This window comes from Pan troglodytes, chromosome 2 (assembly GCF_028858775.2).
Source record: "Pan troglodytes isolate AG18354 chromosome 2, NHGRI_mPanTro3-v2.0_pri, whole genome shotgun sequence".
NCBI lineage: Eukaryota > Metazoa > Chordata > Mammalia > Primates > Hominidae > Pan > Pan troglodytes.
Genome location: NC_086015.1, coordinates 40,908,405 through 40,930,436, shown reverse-complemented (window position 1 = coordinate 40,930,436; position 22,032 = coordinate 40,908,405). Strand labels below are relative to the sequence as shown.

Sequence of the window (22,032 nt, the reverse complement as noted above, 5' to 3'; positions counted from 1 at the left end):
ACAGTTGTCTCAAACTGGAAACAATTCAAATGCCCATCAACAGAATGGATAAGTAAATTGTGGTATATTCATAAAATCAAACACTACACAGCAATAAGAGAAAGGAGTTACCGATATATACAACAATATAGTTGAGTCTCACATGGATAATCTTTAAGGAAAGAGGGAACCCACTATGTTATTATGGGGTTCAAGAACAGGTGAAACTCATTTATAGTTTACAGATCAGAATAGTGGTGAAGAAGGTGGGTTTAGACTAGGAATGGACAAGAGGGAACCTTCTGGAGACCTGGAAATGTTCTATATATTCACCCAGGTGGGAGTTAGATGGGTAGATGGGTATAAAAATCATAGCTGAACACCGAAGAGTAGTGCATGTTACACACATTATACTATGTTTTGCCTCAATAAAAATGTTAAAAAAAATTGGGCCCATCAAGATAATGGGATATGACAGACCTCTACTGTACGTCTTTGTTAATATTGCACAGTAATTGTTGCTGTATGTTGTTTGACCATTTGACTGTAACCCCACATATCCTTATTGCATAATATAGTTTTTTATGGGCACATAAATTATACTTTGAATACTGCAAACCCACCTGCCTGTGATGCCTGCTGGGGGATATTTTAACTGTCATCTTGTCAGCGGGGCCAGGGTCTTAGGATGGCTCTGTAAGTAATTAGTATCTTGGCTGCTTTTACTTTCCTGAATGTGCATGTAAATCAGTACTACTACAAAACCGAGGAAACTTTGATATCCTGCCATCTTTTGGGTATCATGATGTAACATTGTGTGCGTAAGGAAAATCAGTAATGTTTCTGTCAGACTTGGAGTAGAAATACAAGTCCAGAACATATTTTTTTACGTTGGCGTTTCTTTCTTTTTCTTTCTCTCTTTCTTTCTTTCTTTCTTTCTTTCTTTCTTTCTTTCTTTCTTTCTTTCTTTCTTTCCTTCCTTCTTTCTTTCTTTCTTTCTTTCTTCTTTTCTTTCTGGGTTTTTGCTTTATTTTCTCTTTACTTAAAACAAATTTTAACTGTGGTAAAAAACACAAAACATAGTTTGCCATCTTAACACTTTTTAAATGTACAGTTCAGTAGTGTTAAGCACATTCATATTGTACAAACGATTTCTGGAACTTTTTTATTTGCAAAACTGAAACTCCATATTCATTAGACAACAACTTCCCATTTCTCCTTCCTTATAGTACCTGGTAACCACAGTTCTACTTTCTGTTTCTATGAAATTGACTATTTTAAGTAGCTCATATAAGTAGAATTGTAAAATACTTGTTTTTTGGTGACTGGCTTATTTCACTTAGCATGATGCCCTGAAGGTTCATCCATGTTGTATCTTGTGTCAGGATTTCCTTCCTTTCTAAGGCTAAATAGTACTCCACTGTATGTATATGCCACATTTTGTTTATATATTCATCAGTAGATCTTTTGTTTACATTTAACACCCTTTCCTCCATCCCTCAATTTCCTCTAGGGTAGTGTTACTCAAGCATTTTTTCATTATAGCTCCTCCCAACCTTTTCAGACTTTTAACTAATCTAGCTTCCCACCCCCTATGAAATTTTAATACCACAGATAATACTGTATATCCTTTTTTTTGTATTGTATGTATATCTGTGCTTTGTGCATGAAAAGAGTAAACATTTTTACTCCCCAATATCCCATTTTCTTTCCTTTGGGGGCAATATTGCCCCATTGAGAATGCATGCTATAGGGAAAACCAACTCCAGATTAATACATACAGAGGTAGCCCCAAGTTTACTAAATACTTGGTAATGAAAGAAATGGTACTTGGAGAAAATCTTAAACTCGCCTCTCTCTTCTCTGCTCCCACCAAACTTCCAACATCTCCTGCCCTCCCTTAAACAAACAGATAAATACACAAAAAGAAAGAAAGAAGTTCACCTCTTGATCTTTCCTGGTCCTGGTATGGGGATGACCTCTCTTTTAGAGGGGTGAATGGTTCTCTGTGTCTCCTGCCTCCTCCTTCCCCTGCTGTTGTTGCTGAAACACTTTAATGGGTTGATGACACCATATTTAGCTCATAATGTATATTGTCCTATAGAATATATTTCTTTTTTCCCATTTCATGAAAAAAATATAGAATATATTTCTATTTGGTTCATCTTTGACAGTTTTAAGTTTATCTATTCGAGGCTTTTGTGTATTTCCCAAATTTATGTGCTTTATAGAGCATATACTTTGCCCCATTAGATGCAGTGGTATCGCAATAGTTATCCTCAGGGAGCTAGGCTGTGTGCGTGTGTGCGTGTGAGTGTATGTATTTGTATAAAAGAAAATCCAATATTACATGCATTTGGCTGGGCACGGTGGCTTACATTTGTAATCCCAGTGCTTTGGGAGGCTGAGGTGGACAGGTCATTTGAGGTCAGGAGTTCGAGACCAGCCTGGCCAACATGGTGAAACTCTGTCTCTACTAAAAATTAAAAAATTAGCCAGGCGTGGTGGCGTACATCTGTAATCCCAGCTACCTGGGAGGCTGAGGCAGGAGAATCTCTTGAAGCTGGGAGGTGGAAGCTGCAGTGAGCCAAGATTGCACCACTGCACTCCAGGCTGGGGGACAGAGCAAGACTCCGGTCTCTTCAAAAAAACAAAAAACAAAAAACAAAACAAAAAAACCCCATACATTTATATTTGAAACCAAAGCCCCTGTTTCTGTAATGCAAAGTAAAATTTGGCTAAAAGCCTTGGAGTTGATTTCTTTTGCCTTCCACTCTCAAGCCCATGAAATTCATCAGGAACTCTTATTGGCTGCTCTTCCTGCATCCATTTTACATTGGCTTATTTCTCTCCATCTTGCCTTCAGCCAGGATGATCTGGAAGTATCAATTGGATCTTGGTTTTTTTATTTTTTGAGACAGAGTCTTGCTCTGTCACCCAGGCTGGAGTGCAGTGGCACGATCTTGGCTCACTGCAACCTCTGCCTCCCAGGTTCAAGCAATTCTGCCTCAGCCTCCTGAGTAGCTGGGATTACAGGGATGTGCCACCATGCCCAGCTAATTTGTATTTTTTTAGGAGAGACGGAGTTTCACCATGTTGGCCAGGCTAGTCTTGAACTCCTGACCTCGTGATCTGCCCGCCTTGGCCTCCCAAAGTGCTGGGATTACAGATGTGAGCCACTGTGCCAGGCCGAATTGGATCTTGTTAATCCGCAACCTAAAACCCTCTAGTGTTTTACTGTTCAATACGGTAGCCACTAGCCACATGTGGCTATGTATTGCAAAGTTAATTAAAATTAAGTTAGATTTGAAATTCAGTTCTTCATTTGTACTAGTCATATTTCAAATGTACAGTAGCCAGTTGTGGCTAGTGCCTTCTGTATTGTATAGTATAAAATTGAACATTTGCATTATCACAGAAAGTTGTCATAGACAATGCTGCTTTCCCAGTTGCATTTAGATGAATTCCAAGACCCTCTGATGGCCTTCAAGATCCATCATCTACTTACTGCAGCAATTACCTACTCTTTCAGCTTCACTTTTGCATCCTACTCACCTGGCAGTTCTTGAACTGTGAAGCTCAGAGCTTTTGCATGTGCTGTTTCTGTGGCCTGGACACCTACTGTCCTCGTCACTGGGCTAACCGCTCACTATTTAGATCTTGTCTTAAACGTCAATTCCAACAGACTTGCCTTGATCCCTGCAATCTAAGCTGTGATCTCCTGTTACAGCCTTTCTTATACCCTCTACTTTTTCTTCATAAGAAGAAAAATATTTTAACTATAATATTTGTGTGATTATTGATGTACTTAATGTTCATCTCCCTAACAGACAGTAAACTTCTGGAAGGTGGGGATAGTGGCCATCCTTTCACCATCAGATTCCTGATCCCCAGCACAGTGCCCAGCATAGGGTAGATGCTATATGAATAATAGGACTAGGGTGTGCTGAAAGTTCAGATCCAGTGGGAAGGCACATGTGTGTTGGGTGTGTGAAAATTAAAAACAGTTCTTTATCACTGTAGGATGACTGTAGTTAACAATAACATATAGTTCAAATAGCTAGAAGGAGGTTATTGAACATTCCCAACACAAAGAAATAATAAATGTTTGAGATGATGGATATGCTACATACCTGATCTGATCACTTATACATTATATGCATCAAAACATCACTATGAATATGTACATTATCAATATGTCAATTTAAGAAATAAAATAGGTAGGCCTGGCGCGGTGGCTCACACCTGTAATCCCAGCACTTTGGGAGGCCAAGGCGGGTGGATCACGAGGTCAGGAGATTTAGACCATCCTGGCTAACACAGTGAAACCCCATCTCTACTAAAAATACAAAAAATTAGCCGGGCGTGGTGGCCGGCGCCTGTAGTCCCAGCTACTCAAGAGGCTGAGGCAGGAGAATGGCGTGAACCCGGGAGGCGGAGCTTGCAGTGAGTGGAGATCGGGCCACTGCACTCCAGCCTGGGTGACAGAGATGAGACTCTTTCTCAAAAAACAAAAAACAAAAAAGAAATAAAATAGGCCTGGTGTGGTGGCTCACGCCTGTAATCCCAGCATTTTGGGAGGCTGAGGCAGGTGGATCACCTGAAGTCAGGAGTTTGATACAAGCCTGGCCAACATGGTGAAACCCCGTTTCTACTAAAAATACAAAAATTAGCTGGGCGTGGTGGTGGGCACCTGTAATAGCAGCTACTAGGGAAGCTAAGGGAAGAGAATGGCTTGAACCCACGAGGCAGAGGTTGCAGTGAGCCGAGATCGCGCCATTGTACTCCAGCCTGGGTGACAAGAGTGAAAACTCCTTCTCGAAATAAATAAATAAATAAAAAATCTAAAAAAATGTTCCCAGGAGCTGGGGATGGGGGATTGGGGGTGTTCTGTATCATGACTGTGGTTGTGGTTGCATGATCATAAATTTTGTTAAATGAATCGAACACTTAAAATGGGTGAATTTTATCATATGTAAATTGTACCTCAATAAAATTTACTTAAAAAAAAAAAAAAAAAGAAGACACCAGCTGGGTGCAGTGGCTCATGTCTGTAATCCCAGCACTTTGGAAGACCGAGGGATCACCTGAGCGCTCACTTGAGCTCAGGAGTTCAAGACCAGCCTGGCCAACATGGTGAAAACCCTGTCTCTACTAAAAATACAAAAATTAGCCTGGCATGGTGGCGTGCGCCTGTAATCCCAGCTACTTAGGAGGCTGAGGCAGGAGAATAGCTTGAACCCGGGAGATGGAGTTTGCAGTGAGCCAAAATTGCACCACCGCACTCCAGCCTGGGCGACAGAGTGAGACTCAGTCTCAAAAAAAAAAAAACAAAAACAAAACAAACCCAAAAACAGTCAAGAGACCCCAGATATTGGGGAGGTAGATAATTATTTATGGTGTTTACTTTTTGCTGTGAGAATGACTTTTAGGTTATACATTTTACAAAAACAGTTCGGAGCTGGTCTCGTCAACTGGCTTTAGAAATGCCATCTTTGGTGTGCATGTAGTTGGGTGTAATTGAGGCTGTAAATAAATGAGGAATAACTTAAAGTTGATGGGCGAAGGGGATAAGTTGCACTGGTAATGCCTTAGGTTTAGTGCAGGCCACTTTACTGGGCTTTGGTCGGGGGCAGGATGGTGAGACAGCTGAGGGGGGTGGTGGCAAGGTGTTCCGGTCTTGTCCTATTTAAATGCCCTGGGTAGGGAAGACTTGGGTGCAGCACCTCATACTTTTCCAGGGGCCTTATGAAATATTTTGAGTGAGTTTCTTAAGAAAATTCCTGTTCTTCTTGTCCCACATTTGTACCCCTTTCCCCAAGAAAAAAAGAAAAAAACAAAACAAAACACATTGAAGTCCCCAGGATATATTCTGACTTTGGATTTTTATCCTTGACTGTCTGTGGCACGCTTCCTGTGGGGAAGAGGAGTCACTTTTAAGAGAGAGAGAAAGAAAGAGAGGAGAGGAGAGGAGAGAAAGAGAGGAGAGGAGAGGAGAGAAACAAAGCAAGAAAAAGAAAGCAAGCAAGAAAGTAAGTGAGCAAGCAAGCAAGCAAGCAAGCAAACAGGCAAGAAAGAAAGATAGATAGAAAGATAGAAGGAAAAGGACGGGCATGGTGGCTCAAGCCTGTAATCCCAGCACTTTGGGACACGAGGCGGCCGGATCACTTGAGGTCAGGAGTTCGAGACCAGTCTGGCCAACATGGGGAAACCCTATTTCTACTAAATATAGAAAGTTAGCTGGGCATGGTGGGATTACAGGGCGCACGCCTGTAATCCCAGCTACTCAGGAAGCTGAAGCAGGAGAATGGCTTGAACTCGAGAGATGGAGGTTGCAGTGAGCCAAGATTGTGCCACTGCACTCCAGCCTGGGTGACAGAGTGAGACTCCATCACACACACACACACACACACACACACACACACACACACACAAAAGAGACATACTCTTTCTAGCTTCAACTTGGATCTACTGCTACTGCCAGCATTCCCGAGTTAATCTTGGATCATTGACTGCTTTTGGGCTCTTTTGGCAACCCTAAACAAAAAAAGCAAGCAAGCAAACAAAAAACCCCAAAAAATAAAATAAAAAAGTAAACAAATTTGTTGTCAAGAATTCAAGTAGTACCCAGATAATGTATGAAGGGAAAGCCATCCTCTCTGCCCATTTCAGTAATAACCCCTCCATAGGCCATCTGTGTTGCCAGTCTTTGCTGTAATCCTGTACGTCAGTTACAGAACTTCATGTGTATACGTATACACAATGAGTCATAAAACCCACAACCACCTGGATCTGCTCTGTTTCAGACTTGCTTGTTTCAAAATCTACTCAGTGCATTTGCATTTTTCTTGCATCTTCTTCCTCATATGTAGCTCAGCAGCCTGTGACAGCTTCCAACAACTAGAGTTTGAATTCTCATAGAGACATAGTGAAAATTTCTGAAAGCCAGCCAGGCAGGTGTGCGAGTCCTTAAGTATTTTGTAGCTTTTACACCATTAACGAAACTAAAAGTGCAGGGTAGAGTGCTCAGTGCCAGCCAAAATATAAGATACCCTAGTGATTTTACTGGGTGCTGATCTTTTAGCCTCTGTCTTGGCCCTTCAGAGTATAGTTTGGCTCTTAAAGTGAGGCCACCTAGGTTGGAATTCTCACATTACCAATTTCAGTGTGACTGTGGCAAGTGGTAAGTGGCTTAACCTGTCTTTGCTTCACTTTCCTTATGTGCAAAATAGAGATAGAGTCACGCTGACCTTATAGCACTTTTTTTTTTTTTTTTTTTTTTTTTTGACAGAGTCTCACTCTGTTGCCCAGGCTGGAATGCAGTGGCTTGATCTCAGCTCACTACAACCTGCATCTCCTGGGCTTAAGTGATTCTCGTGCCTCAGCTTCCTGAGTAGCTGGGGCTATAGGCATGCACTACCATGCCTGGCTAATTTTTGTATATTTTTAGTAGAGATAGGGGTTTCACCATGTTGGCCAGGCTGGTCTCGAACTCCTGACCTCAGCTAATCTGCCTGCTTTGGCCTCCCAAAATGTTGGGATTACAGGCGTGAGCCACTGTGCCTGGCCGAGGCTTCTTATAAGAATGAAAAGACACAATGATGTAAAGCACATAGTAGGTACTTAGCAGATATTAGCTATGAAGAATATTGTCATTATGGTAAATTATTACCACTTTTATTTAATAATTTCATCTTATAAATAAATCATCAGTTGGTCAGTTTTTTCTTTTTTTTAAAGACCCAACAACGGAGCCATCTGTATTCTGCTGTAGAGATATAAAGCATTCTTCCGTGTAATGAGAATGTAACTCTCAATGAATCCTATTAGGAAGAAAAAAGCCTTCTGTATGGTTGGCATTCCTTCTTTCACCTTTGATGTGATTGTATCAATAAAAAGCAGAAACATAGGTGGGTGAATACATTTGTTGTTGCTCACATAACATTAAGAGCTGACTTGGTTTCTAGAGAACTATGAAAAATAATCTTGAAATGAAGAGTTTTTTTTTGTATTTGTAAATACAATGGAAATGCCTTGTGTTTGAATTCTTCAGTTAAACCCTTAAAGAGTCTGTTTGATAACATTTATGGTCTGATTAGTAAGAGGGTACATCGTAGAGTGATTGGAAATTCAGAAAATCAAGGAAGAAAATTCAAATTCTGTCAAATCCCAAAGGCGTGGCTTTTAACATTTTGGCATATTTTCAATACATTTTATGTATTTAAAACAATTTGGGATTATATGCCTTTTCAACCTTATAGGCCTATATTTTTCATTTACTAACTTGCTCTGTCATTAAATGTTCTTTTACAATATGCCTTTTCAACCGTATAGGCCTGTATTTTTCATTTACTAACTTGCTCTGTCATTAAATGTTCTTTTACAACACGATTTTTTTTTTTCCAGATGGAGTTAGCGCTTGTCACCCAGGCTGGAGTGCAGTGGCGTGATCTTGGCTCACTGCAACCTCTGCCTTCCGGGTTCAAGCAATTCTCCTGCCTCAGTCTCCCAAGAAGCTGCGATTACAGGTGCTCACCACTATGCCTGGCTAATTTCTGCAGTTTTAGTAAAGACGGGGTTTCACCATGTTGGCCAGGCTGGTCTCGAACTCCTGGCCTCAGGTGATCCGCCCGCCTCAGCTGATCAGCCTCCTAAAGTGCTGGGATTACAGGCATGAGCCAGCGCACTGGGTCTTTTGCAACATGATTTTATTTTATTTTATTTTATTTTTTGGAGATAGAGTCTCACTCTGTCACCCAGGCTGGAGTGTAGTGGTGTGATCTTGGCTCACTGCAACCTCTCCCTCCTGGGTTCAAGTGATTCTCCTGCCTCAGCCTCCCGAGTAGCTGGGATTACAGGTACGTGCCACCACACCTGTCTGATTTTTGTATTTTTAGAAGACATGGGGTTTCAACATGTTGGCCAGGCTGGACTCGAACTCCTGACCTCAGGTGGTCTGCCCGCCTCAGCCTCCCAAAGTGCTGGGATTACAGGTGTGAGCCACTGTGCCCAGCCACAACATGATTTTAAAAATAGCTGTGTGTTGTTCTAACATACGGATCTTCTATAACTGATTTAAACCCATTATATATTATGGAACATTTAGAGGTATTTCCAAGTTTTCGAGGTGGTGAACATCCATGAGGCTAAACCTATTTATGATGTATTCTATTTCCTCTGTAAGCAGTGTCCCCAACATTTCGTGTCATTTTTTAAATTATTTTCCAATGATATTTTGTTGTTCAATTTTTGATTTACTTATGCACTAGTGAGGGTGATCCTATTTACCCACTTTTCATATATTTAGTAGCAATTACTTGGTGTTTCTTTGTGAATTGTTTCTTAGGATCCTTATACATTTTGGTGAGAATGTTGGTCTTTTCTTGCAGTGGAAAGCTATTTATAACGGAGGGATATGAACTCTTTGTCAGTTATTACAATAATTTTCTTGTTTCAGTTGTTTGACCATGGCCAGCTTAAAGAATATTTATTGGACAAATGGCCGACAATATTTGAAAGAAAAGCATACTTTATTCCCTAGTACATAGCTCTTTACATTTTTTCATGTTCTTCTTAGTCATCTCTGTGTAAATAGTAGTCATATAATTTAGAGATTACTACATGAAAAGCATAGGTAGAGTTCTGTATTCTGACTTAAGAGTCATGTGTCTCATTCTGTTAAAGCTCTGCCTAAGAAGTGGAGTACAGTTCAAAAACCCCATTCCCAAGAAGTCAAATTGTTTAAAATAAATCACCACTTATGTGTGCTTGGGTCTGTTTCCCCCTCTGACCCCTTACTTGGATTTAAAATGATAAAATTAATAATTACTGTCTATCCAAGAATTGTGTTGGTCATCAAGACACCTAAGAAATTTTATGACCCCATAGGTACATGTCATCTGTGAACACCTGAAACTGTCCACATATTTAAGACCTACCCTACCCTACCAATTTGCCTTTCCCTCTGCCATCTTGAGAGGAAGCAATACTAAAGGACCTCTTCTCTGACCCCCACCTTTTCCCTGTCTCCTTGGCAGCTGCTTCTTAAGATCTTCCTGGGTGCTCTCCTCTCCTGCCTTTGTTCAGCACACTTACCAAGGCCCCCCATGTGGTCAGGGCTGCCAGGCAGTTCTCTCCAACCACCCAGGCCACACTGGAGAAAATCAGTAATGTGCGTCTTCTCTGGGTCTGGCATTCAATTGTTACACCACAGATATTTAAGAACCCCTTATGTTCAAGGCCATATGGCTACAAAAATTAGCAAAATAGGGGTTTGACCTGAAAGAGGCAAATACCCTTGGGGGACACAGACAAGTAGGCAGGCAATGGCTGTCTCAGGGACAAATATTTCAAGGCTTATTTTATAGTGTTTTAAGAAAGGAGGGGGACAGGAGAGACAGTGGTTGTGTCTCTGTGTCCTAGCCACTTGCATACTGAGGCCTTCACCTGCCCTCCCTGTTCCATCTGCTAAGAGAGTGGAAGTACTATCAGCTGAGTTTTTACCAATACGTGATGTGGTACAGTGGTCAAGAGCAGAAACTAGAAATTGGTCAGATCTGGGGTCAGAAATGGGAAATGCCATCAGCAGATTTTTAGGCAAGTGACTTGAACCTCTGAGCCTCAGTTTCCTCATCTGAACAGTGGGGACAATGCCTTCCTGTGGGCTGTGATGATGGGTAAATGAGATTAATAATAATGCCAGTTACAGGGATAGCACTCACTACCTACCAGGTTTATGTTGTCTCATGCATGGAAGCAGCCTCCTCCAGATCATTAATGCTGAATAAATGGAATTGGTCTGGCCACCCTTGAGAACAGAAAAGAACTGACAAAGAAATAGTCTTGTCAGACACTCTGCCTGGTTTCCTGGTGGTGAGAGGTGTTGCCAAGATGTGCCCTTTGAAGGTGGGTGGGGCCATAGTGAGCGAACTCCTTCTCCAGATTTCAGCAATGCAGACCGGAAGGTGAACATGCCCTGCACGGGTCTGGCAGCAAGCGTCTCCCCCGTCTCCTCACAGGATGGACCTGACAGCTTACGCTGAGCTGCTGAAAGAATCCGGCAACCAGGTTCTTAAGAATGGGAACTTCTCTTTGGCCATCAGAAAGTACGATGAAGCCATCCAGATTCTCCTGCAGTTATACCAGTGGGGGTAAGTGTTTGCATTTTCACCTCATCTTTTCTTTTTCAGTACATGGGACTCTGTTCCTTATGATTTCTTTTCATTTCTTATCATTCCACCGTGTTTCTGTTTTCTTTATCGCTCACTTCCTATTTATCTTCTCTGCATTGTCAGCTTAGAAGTGAACAGGGATTGTGTAAGAAGGGAAATAGAAAGTGAAACATAGAGGACTGTTGATAAACATAACAAAACTTCCCGTTCTGGCTGGCTAGGGGTCAGATTTAATGGGATGGCTGAAGTCTTCGAACAAACCTCTTCGTTGTCATTCATTTCATCTTCTTTATTATCTATGCCATTTACTCCGTGGCCACAGCACACACCCCGCCGGGCACTAAGGTTCACTTTCTCTTTCCTTGCCCCTTCAGCTTCTTGCAGACCTGTTCTCAAACATTGTAGTATCACAACATGCTTAAACATTGCTGAGGACCCTAAAGAGCGTCTTCTGTTTATGTAGGCTGTAGCTGTCAATACAGTATGGTAGAACTTAAAACTGATAAAAAAAATAAAATATGTATTTATTTAAAAATATTGGCCGGGTGCGGTGGCTCATGCCTGTAATCCCAGCACTTTGGGAGGCTGAGGTGGGCAGATCACGAGGTCAGGAGATCGAGACCATCCTGGCTAACAGGGTGAATCCCCATCTCTATTAAAAATACAACAAATTAGCCGGGTGTGGTAGTGGGCACCTGTAGTCCCAGCTACTCCGGAGGGTGAGGCAGGAGAATAGCGTGAACCCGGGAGGCGGAGCTTGCAGTGAGCCGAGATTACGCCACTGCACTCCATCCTGGGCGACAGAGCCAGACTCCGTCTCAAAAAAAAAAAAAAAAAAATCAATAAATTTGCTGGGTAGAGTGGCTCAAACCTGTAATCCCAGCACTTTGGGAGGCCGAGGCGGTCAGATCACCTGACTTCAGAAGTTCAAGACCAGCCTGGCCAACATGGTGAAACCCCATCTCTACTAAAAATACAAAATTAGCTGGGCGTAGTGGCGCACGCCTGTAATCCCAGCTACTTGGGAGGCTGAGGCAGGAGAATCGCTTGATCGTGGGAGGCAGATGTTACAGCGAGCCGAGATCGTGCCATTGAACTCTGGCCTCGGTGACAAGAGTGAAACTCTGTCTCAAAAATAAATAAATAAATATATCAGTAAATCTATTACATGTTGTATTTTTAAAGTATATTTTCCAGAACAAAAACTTGTACATTTTTGTAAATCTCCTTCTTAATGTCTTGTCTCCACAGAAGACAGCTGGCTTCTTACATCTGTATTCAGTCTGTTGCAATATCACATGTCATATGGCTTCTGGAAAACTCCCTGTGTGAGTGTGAGGGAATGAGTATGAATAAGGCACATTATGTCTTACTTATTGTATTAGTTTCCTGTTGCTGCTGTAATAAGTTACCACCAATTTAGGGCTTAAAGCAATACAAATTTTTTCTCTTGCAATTCTGAAGATCAGAAGTTCTAAATGAGTCTAATGGGGCTAGAATCAAGGTGTTAGCAGGGCTGGTTCTTTGTGGAGGCTCTGAGGGGGAGAAGGCACTTCCTTGCCTTTCTCAGCTTTGAGTGGCGGTGTGTATTCTTTGGCTTGTGGCTCCTTCCTTTATCTTCAAAGCTTATCATTCCAATCTCTGCTTCTGTCATCACCTTGCCTTCTCCTCAGCTGTGCTTCTGTCTCCCTCTGTCTCTCTCGATCATAGGGACCCTTGTGATTTTATCATAATTCAGGATAATCTCCTATTCCTAAAATCCTTAAATTGATCACATCTGCTACATCATTTGTTAATCACAAAAGTTTGTCTTTTTCCATAAAAAGAACAGTATTTGGGGGCCATTACTCAGCTTACCACAACTGTGAAAGTATTTTCACCTTGTGGATCACCTGCAGTGGCCTTGAGGGTCCCCAGAAGTTCCCAGATCATCCTTTTGGAACAGCTGCAGTAGATCGAGCAGATGTTGGCATCTGTAGGGTGCACACAACCTAAACTTGTGCTAGGAAATGGCACCAAATTAAATTACTGAAACACGGCTCCATCTCCCCCTCCCATCTCCTTGATGTCTACACTCTAGTTGAGGTTGAGTTGAGTGTAATTAGCTTGTGTCTGTAGTTTCTGCAGTTCTGCCTTGTCCTGGTACATATCAGAATTGTGTCAGAGCTGGGTCTAGAGATCCTCGATCAAGGCAAACATTCAGCTTTCTTAGAAAGAGGTAGTATTGTGTAGTGTTTATGGTTGTAGACTGACCCCACACTATGTGTGTTCAAAGCTCAGCTCCACCACTTACTGTGTGACCCCTACTGGGACTTCTGCCTGGACCCTCATGTTGCCTTTTGTGGGACCTTCCTGACACTGTTCCCCTTGCCCATCACCTGCTGCTGGCCTTCCTGCCACAGCTAGCTAACACTGAGACTCAAGTGCATGTGATTTACAGCGTACTTGCAGGAGAAAGGGGACTGAGGGAGGCAGGATGGCACAAGGAAGGCTCTAAGCAGGGATGGTGTCTAAACCAAGCAAGATTTGCCTGATCCCATAGGCAGCTCTGGAGCATGAATCATACTGCAGAGCTGGTTCCATCTTGAGGCAAGGAGGTTAACCTTTTGATTCTCATATCAGTCAGTCACTGGTTTTAGGCTGTCTGGCTCCCGGCAGTCATCCTAGGGAGTGGGCTATATTAGTCTGCTTGCGCTACCATAACAAAATAGCACAGACTGGGTGGCTTAAACAACAGAAATTTATTTTTCAAAGTTCTACAGGCTGGGAAGTCCAAGATCAAGCTGTCCCCTGTGAGGGCTGTCTTCCTGGCTTGTAGATGGTTGCCTTCTCACTGTGTCACGTGCAAAGAGAGGAGAGCAAGCTCTCCAGTGTCTCTTCTTATTCCATTGTGAGGACTCCACCCTCATGACCTCAGCTAAACATAATTACCTCCCAATGGCTCCATGTTCAAATATTGTCACATTGAGGGTTAGGGCTTCAACCCAGGGATTTTTTTTTTTTTTTTTTGAGACAGAGTCTCGCTCTGTCTCCCAGGCTAGAGTGCAACGGCACGATCTCGGCTCACTGCAAGCTCCGCCGCCTCCCGGGTTCACGCCATTCTCCTGCCTCAGCCTCCCGAGTAGCTGGGACTACAGGCACCTGCTACCACGCCTGGCTAATTTTTTGTATTTTTAGTAGAGATGGGGTTTCACCGTGTTAGCCGGGATGGTCTTGATCTCCTGACCTTGTGATCCGCCCGCTCGGCCTCCTAAAGTGCTGGGATTACAGGCATGAGCCACTGTGCCCGGCCTACCCAGGGATTTTTTTTTTTTTTTTTTGGCAGTTGGGGTTGGGGGAAGTTCAGTCCCTAGTATGGGTCTAACTTCCTGGGGAGAGGGTAGCTCTCATTAGGCTGAGGATAAATCTCTGGAGAACAGGGTGCTGAGAACCTCTAGCTGCAGCCAACAGACATTGCAGCTGGGAATGGCTGCACTGGCCAGAGTGTCTGGGATGGACACCATGGCATCTCTTACACTTGCGGTCACTGCTCCCTTGCTGATCCCTCACTGCCTGACCCCACTGCCTCCTGTGTGCTTCTGGGGCCTCATCCCTTCACCTAGAGGGAATGTTGGGCCATGAAAGAAGCCAGACACAAAACATCGAGGGTGGGGACAGTAATGGAGGTGATTTTTCCTTTGTTTATTAATATTTTTGTGCTTGTCTGCATTATCTACAGTGATTTTTGTATTATTCTACAGTGATTTGTATTATTTTTACGATTAAGATTTTTTTTTCTTTTTTTGAGACGGAGTCTTGCTGTGTTGCCAGGCTGGAGTGCATTGGTGCGATCTTGGCTCACTGAAATCTCCTCCTCCTGGGTTCAAACGATTCTCCTGCCTCAGCCTGCCGTGTAGCTGGGACTACAGGTGCACCCCACCACACCCAGATCATTTTTTTGTATTTTAGTAGAGATGGGGTTTCACCATGTTGGCCAGGATGGTCTCGAACTCCTCGCCTCGGCCTTGGCCTCCCGAAGTGCTGCGATTACAGGCATGAGCCACTGCGCCTGGCCTATTTAATATCTTAATTATGTAATCCCAGCACTTTGGGAAACTGAGGCAGGCGGATCACGAGGTCAGGAATTCGAGACCATCCTGGCCAACATGGTGAAACCCCATCTCTACTAGAAATACAAAAATTAGCCGGGTGTGGTGGTGTGCGCCTGTAATCCCAGCTACTCGGGAGGCTGAGGCAGAAGTGCTTGAACCCAGGAGGTGGAGGTTGCAGTGAGCCGAGATTGCACCACTGCATTCCAGCTTGGGCGACAGAGTGAGACTCTGTCTCAAAGATATTAAATAAAAAAGAAGTCATAAGGCTTGCTTTTTTTATTTGTGTGTCTTATATTCCATTGGTAGCTGGGCTTCTCTTGACATATTGTGGTTTGCTTTGAATTTTCCTTTTTCTTCTGGCCTGGTTTCAGCATTAACTTGCAGCTATATTACCTCTAGACCAAGGCCAGAGCCATCCCTGCCCTGCTGCGCTTTAAAGGGCCCTCCTTTGGCCATCTTCCAGCTGTGCCCCTCCTCACAGGCAGGAGTCTGTGGGGCCAGGGCCGTACTCACCCAGAGTTCTTGCATCCCCTTTGGTCTACACTGTGGGTACCAAGACTATGGAATTCCCTGCCTTATAGGCCCTGCTCCCAGGGCCTGCACAGGCCTCTTACCTGAAGCCGATTCTTCTGAGGGCTGGCAATGGAGATGAAATGATTATGCGTGGAGATCAGTGAGAGATGGAACCAACCTGTTGAGAACAATTGTCATTAAAAGACGGGAGCAGAGTATTTGGGAGTGAGGAAGGACAGATTTATATATTGTAAATGTTCCAGGCTCTTTTGGGGTCTGGGAGACTGATCTGATAAGCATGAATGAGTCATTTCCTACTGAAACCCCCTTCCTGATGGCAGCAGCCAGCACCGAATGGGGGGACTTCACAGACTGTTTTCTGTATTTGCAGAACCATGACAGACCACCGGTTTGTTCTTACAGGGTTCCCCCGAGGGACTTGGCTGTGCTGCTGTGCAACAAATCAAATGCATTTTTCAGCCTTGGGAAGTGGAATGAGGCATTTGTTGCTGCCAAGGAATGTCTCCAATGGGATCCAACCTACGTGAAGGTATGGGGTGGGAGGGTGAAGGTGTGGGGAGATGACTTGAGAGTATTGGGGTGGTGGATGAAGGTATGAAAGGATGAGAGAAAGTGTGGGGCAGTGGCACCTGGGGGTGGCAGCTGCTGCCTCCTTCCTTTTAGCCTGCCTCTTTCCATTCCTTTTAAAAGTGGAAATGCTAGGAGTTCTTCTAGATCTCTTTGCATCTTCAGACAGATGCCCATGGGGCATGTGATCGTTATCTGGAGAAGAGTAAAAACAAGGATCGCCTAGTGTTGAAATGCACTTTGTAGGAACAGCAGAGCTTGGCCTCCTAGTGGATGGAGCACAATGGAGATCACAGAGGAACTTGTTTTGTTCTGATATAGTTACACCCAAACTCATAATCTGTGCATGTTCTTTGCCGTTCGCAAGTTTCATCTGAGCAAAGCTTTACTTCAAATGCAAGCTGGGTGGGTGACACAAAACCAATTTTTCAGAAGGCATTTCTTATAGTAGAAACCAGCTCTTCAGAGAGATCATGGAGTTTGAGAGGCCACTAAGACCCTTTAAGATTGTTAACAAAGGTCAATAAACATCATTTGATTGTTTTTTCATCAGAAATGCCCTGAGTGCCACTCTTCATGGCACCTTTACTGTTCTTGGTGCCTCAAGGCAGACAAAAGGAGCAGAAGACTCATCCCAGCTCTTGAGTAGTTTGCATTCAATCTGGGGAGAAAAAGAGCATTACATTCAGAGGCCTTAAATTCAATAGCCACTCTGGAGCATCTGAAGCAACACATAATGTGTGACTGCTAGCAACAAAATACAATGGAAAGGGAGTGGTGGAGGTTTGACCTATAGAGTACTTTAACTTTAAGAGAGGGATTTGGATATTTTACATAATAAGTAGACACTGACTCTTAAACTTCTTGTTGGAAGATGAATATTTTACCAGGACAGCTTTGAATGTGGCCCAACACAAATTCATAAACTTTCTTAAAACATTGAGATTTTTTTTTGCGGTTATTTTTTTAAAGCTTATCAGCTATTGTTAGTGTCAGTGGATCTTATAAGTAGCCCAAGACAATTCTTCTTCCAATATGGCCCAGGGAAGCCAAAAGATTGGATACCTCTGCTTTAGAATTTATTGACTAGTTTTGAAAATGGGAGTGCATTCCTGGGAAATTTCTTCCCAAAGGTATTTTAGGATATTCCCAATCCTCTCGCTGGGACAGTATTAATATTTGGGTTTTGCCCAAATCCCGGAAGTGGAGGCTGTGACTGTGGCCCAAGGGACCTGATGCTCTTACATCAAGGGGCTTCTTCCTTGATTGGACAAACCTGCAGCAGCCCTTGACAGCACAGCAACCAGGGCCACTTCCTAGTTCTTACCCAGAACTCCTGGGAGTCTCTCTCCATCCTCTCTCCCCTTCCCCACCGCAATTGTCCTCTACAGGCAAGGCAAAAAATTTTCCCTCTACCTTCTTTTGGTTCAGTGGCTGAGGCCTTGCAAATCAGATTGACAAGAGACAGATTAACGGGAGAAAAGCACACAGATTTCATTTGATGTTCACTTTTATGTGTCAAAGGAATCTTTCTAGAAGAGAGGTAAAGCTCCAAAAAATGTGGACAGGCCTGAGATCTTCTATGATATTTTTAATAAAGAATAATAAATTGTGGGGATGCGACAAGATAAAGGAAAAGAGTTTTAGGTCTCTAGGGGCTGCAAACTGTGGGAAGGTGTATATATGTGGGAACGTAATGGAAGATAAGGGGCTATCTTAGCAAGGTTTGTTCAGGCCAGTCTTGGTGCTCAATTTCTCTCTTCTTCATGGCCATAAAACTTCCCTGGGAGAGAAGATTTATGGCAGTCCTCATTTCTTCAGAGTTTCTGCTTTTTAATCAGTTAAGTGAAGCTCAGGGGAGGCTTCTTTTTGCATCTGTTGAATCTCAGATACCTTCAGCTCGAAATAATCCTTATGCCAAAGTGGCATATTTTAGGGTGGCATATTCTGATCCCCTTCATCTTCCTCAAAAAAAAAAAAAACAAAAAAACAAAAAACCTTGAATCTGAGGAAGGCAAAGAAATGGGAGATTATCAGCTTGCCTAGTTAGAAAAAACGAAACACACTTTTTTTCCTCCTCTCTTTGATTGTTATCTGAGGTCTTTAGACTTTCAAAATGAAAGTTAAAACAAATCATTAAATAGCCAGAAATTTGGTGTTACGTGGAGTTTTAAAGTACTTCCTTTTTTATGAACCCAGTTGGTGAACACCTGTTATCTTTTTTTTTTTTTTTTTTTTTTTGAGACAGGGTCTTGCTTTGTCACCCAGGCTGGAGCCTCACCTCGTGGGCTCATGTGATCCTCCTCCCTCCGCCTCTGGAATAGCTGGGACTACAGGCTTGCACCACCATGCCCAGCTAATGAAAACAAATTTTTTTTTTGTAGAGACAGGGTCTCACTATGTTGCCCAGGCTGGTCTTGAACTCCTGGGCTCAAGCAGTCCTCCTGCCTTGGCCTCCCAAAGTGCTGGAATTACAGGCTAGAGTCACTACACCCGGCTTTCTGTTATCTGAGACAGAAAATTGTTTTGGTAGATCCCTGATGCTGATTCAGGTGATCAACGTGGGGTAGGCAATATCATTTTATTCCCATTCAAGAGTCATATTATTTGTATATAGGCAAAACTAGACCGTTTTCTTCTATTGATCATTGTAATTTTCTTCTTTCTATAGAAATCAAATATTTCTTTGGCCTCTCGTGAATATTGCTTATAATGTAGAACTCAGTAAATCTCAATGTTTGTCATTACAATTTGTTTTCTTACGTACCCAGTGGAAATTGTGTTTACTTTGAAAGGGGCAGGAAAAACACCTTTGTTTTCATGTCAGTCTCATTCTTTTCCTGAACACTAATCAAAGGATTATTTTCATTCTTTTGTTCTGGCCCAAGCTGTGACTTGAAGTATGAATTAATAAATAAGGCCAGGTGCAGTGGCTCACTTGCACTGCACCCCGGCTTCATAATCCCAGCAGTTTGGGAGGCCGAGGCAGGAAGATGCTTGAGGCCAGGAGTTCAAGACCAGTTTGGGCAATATAGCAAGACTTTGTCTCTACAAAAAATGGAAAAATTATCTGGGCATGGTGGTGCACACCTGTAGTCCCAGCTACTTGGGAGGCTATGATGAGAGGTTAGTTTGAGCCCAGGAGTTAGAGGGTAGCAGTGAGCCAGGATCATGCCACTACGCTCCAGCCTGGGTGATAGGGCAAGATCCTGTCTCAATCAATCAATCAGTCAATAACAAACCAACCAACCAGAGACGTAATTGAAAGCAGACCTTCTTCTCTCTGTGTCATATGTTAGATGCTATGTCAGTCATGGATTTGAAAGTGATTCTTTTCTTGGCAGTTAAATGACAGGAGCAATGTGGCACAGAATATAATGTGGAAACCCTGTATCCAGTGTTGGTTAGAAATCCATGTTTACATAGAAGTAAGACAGGATATAAGTCTGTTGCCCAGGCTGGAGTGCAGTAGCATGACTGTAGCTCACTGTAGCCTCTATCTCCTGGGCTCAGGTAATCCTCTCACCTCAGCCTCCTGAGTAGCTGGGACTACAAGGTATGTGCCACTATACCCAGCTAATTTTTATTTTCTTTTTAGTAGAGACAAGGTCTCACTATGTTGCCTAGGCTGGCCTCCAACTCCTGAGCTCAAGCGATCCTCCTGCCTTGATCTCTCGGAATGTTAGGATTACAGGCATGAGCCACTGTGCCCAGCCAGAAGTCAGACTTTTAGAGTTGGATTTCCCATGTTGCCAGTTTTGCTTTTTCTTTCACCAGCAGGTTAAAGGAGATGTGGTACATGACAGTTTTGCTTTTTATCCTGTTCCAGGGATACTACCGAGCTGGTTATTCCTTGCTAAGATTGCACCAGCCTTACGAAGCCGCTCGCATGTTTTTTGAGGGTCTGCGACTTGTGCAGAGAAGCCAAGACCAGGCACCGGTTGCTGATTTCCTTGTTGGAGTCTTCACCACTATGAGCAGTAAGTTGGAACTGGGGAGACTTTTTGTAAAGTCCTTGCTATTTTATTGAAATAGCTCCTGGGGACTCAGGCTCATGGGGAGATAATTTCTGGGTGTTTCTTTGTGGCTGATTTATGCAGTTTAATGAATCTAGTTCACACATTAGAAAGCATTTTGGATGCTTCGGTGGCTTCTGCCTTTGTGAAAACAATGAAGTCCTTTTCGCATAAATGACTAAAACTTTGAGAGTTTGGTTTCAGACTTTTTTTTTTTTTTTTGAGACAGAGTCTTACTCTGTCACCAGGCCGGAGTGCAGTGATGTGATCTTGGCTCACTGCAAGCTCTGCCTCCCGGGTTCAAGTGATCCTCCTGCCTCAGCCTCCCGAGCGGCTGGGATTACAGGCACACGCCACCACACTGGGCTATTTTTTTGTATTTTTAGTAGAGATGAGGTTTCGCCATATTGGCCAGGATGGCCTTAATCTCTTGACCTCGTGATCCGCCCACCTTGGCCTCCCAAAGTGCTAGGATTACAGGTGTGAGCCACCCTGCCCGGCTGGTTTCAGACTTCTTAAGTGTTTTGTGTTGCTATTCATAGGGGTTTCCGTATTTATACTACTCGCCTGATGTGACTTTTGCTCTTTCCGGTAATTTTTCTTTTTCTTTCTTTTTTTTTTTTGAGACGGATTTTCACTCTTGTTGCCCAGGCTGGAGTGCAATGGCACGATCTTTGCTCACTGCAACCTCTGTCTCCCAGGTTCAAAGGGTCTCCTGCCTCAGCCTCCTGAGTAGCTGGGATTACAGGCGCCTACCACCCCGCCCGGCTAACTTTTTGTATTTTTAGTAGAGATGGGGCTTCACCATGTTGGCCAGGCTGGTCTTAAACTCCTGACCTCAATCCACCTGCCTTGGCCTCCTAAAGTGCTGAGATTACAGGCGTAAGCCACCATGCCTGGACTTTCCTGTACTTTTTCACATGTATTTTTCCAGTCTATTGAGAAAATATTTGTTTGCTATGAAGATGACCTGGAAGGGCCGATGGCGGGTCCTGTGAAAGCTGATAATGGGTGCTCCATGTCAGGGTCGTGAAGCTCACTACCTGGCACTGCAGAATCAGCGGAGGACCCAAGTGTTCAGCCTAGCAGGGAGGGGAAGCTTTTGTGTCACTGCATTAAGTTACTACTCTAATGACCTGGCCTAAGACATAGCTTTGTCGGTGGCCCAGATCAGGCAAAACCAGAAACTGGTAAAGCACAGTGTAATAAACTTCACTCCTTGGCAGTGATGGTGCAGTCTAAAGTCCTGCCAATACCTAGGCTGTTGTTTTTAAATATGGTGTTTGATCAAATTTAAGTTGCACTAAGATGTGCTATTAATTTATGCTCTGCCAGTGAAAGACAACATTGATTGTAAGACATCCTGATTTCAGAGATATTAGAATATGAAAAATGGCACATGTTAGAATTTCTGAAAAATGGTCTTTGGTTTTTAAATATGGGGAAACCACAGCTGACAATGGATAGACTGTTATCAATCAAACTGTTCCCATTGCAGTTGTGGGAAAGCAACTTCTGTGGTCTGTAGGTGGAATCTCACAGATTTTGACAAGTTTGGTACAGAGAGGGGACTAGAGTAGTAGCAGGCAGTGGGAAGGAGTTAGAGGCAGGTGCAGCCATGTCCCCTAGACAGGGAAGTGGAAAGTCTCTAGATAGGTGCTGATGGGTCACAGC

General features: G+C 43.3%; 1 protein-coding gene across 1 annotated transcript in view; it reads left to right on the top strand.

The window, feature by feature from the left end:
* The window catches only part of TRANK1 (tetratricopeptide repeat and ankyrin repeat containing 1), a 118,529-nt gene that overhangs the window by 25,545 nt on the left and 70,952 nt on the right, over window positions 1-22,032 (top strand). Inside the window, exons 2-4 of the mRNA XM_009445153.5 lie at window positions 10,998-11,129; window positions 16,178-16,304; window positions 20,172-20,322. Coding sequence (XP_009443428.3) covers window positions 10,998-11,129; window positions 16,178-16,304; window positions 20,172-20,322 — 410 coding nt within the window. The remainder of the gene's footprint in view (window positions 1-10,997; window positions 11,130-16,177; window positions 16,305-20,171; window positions 20,323-22,032) is intronic.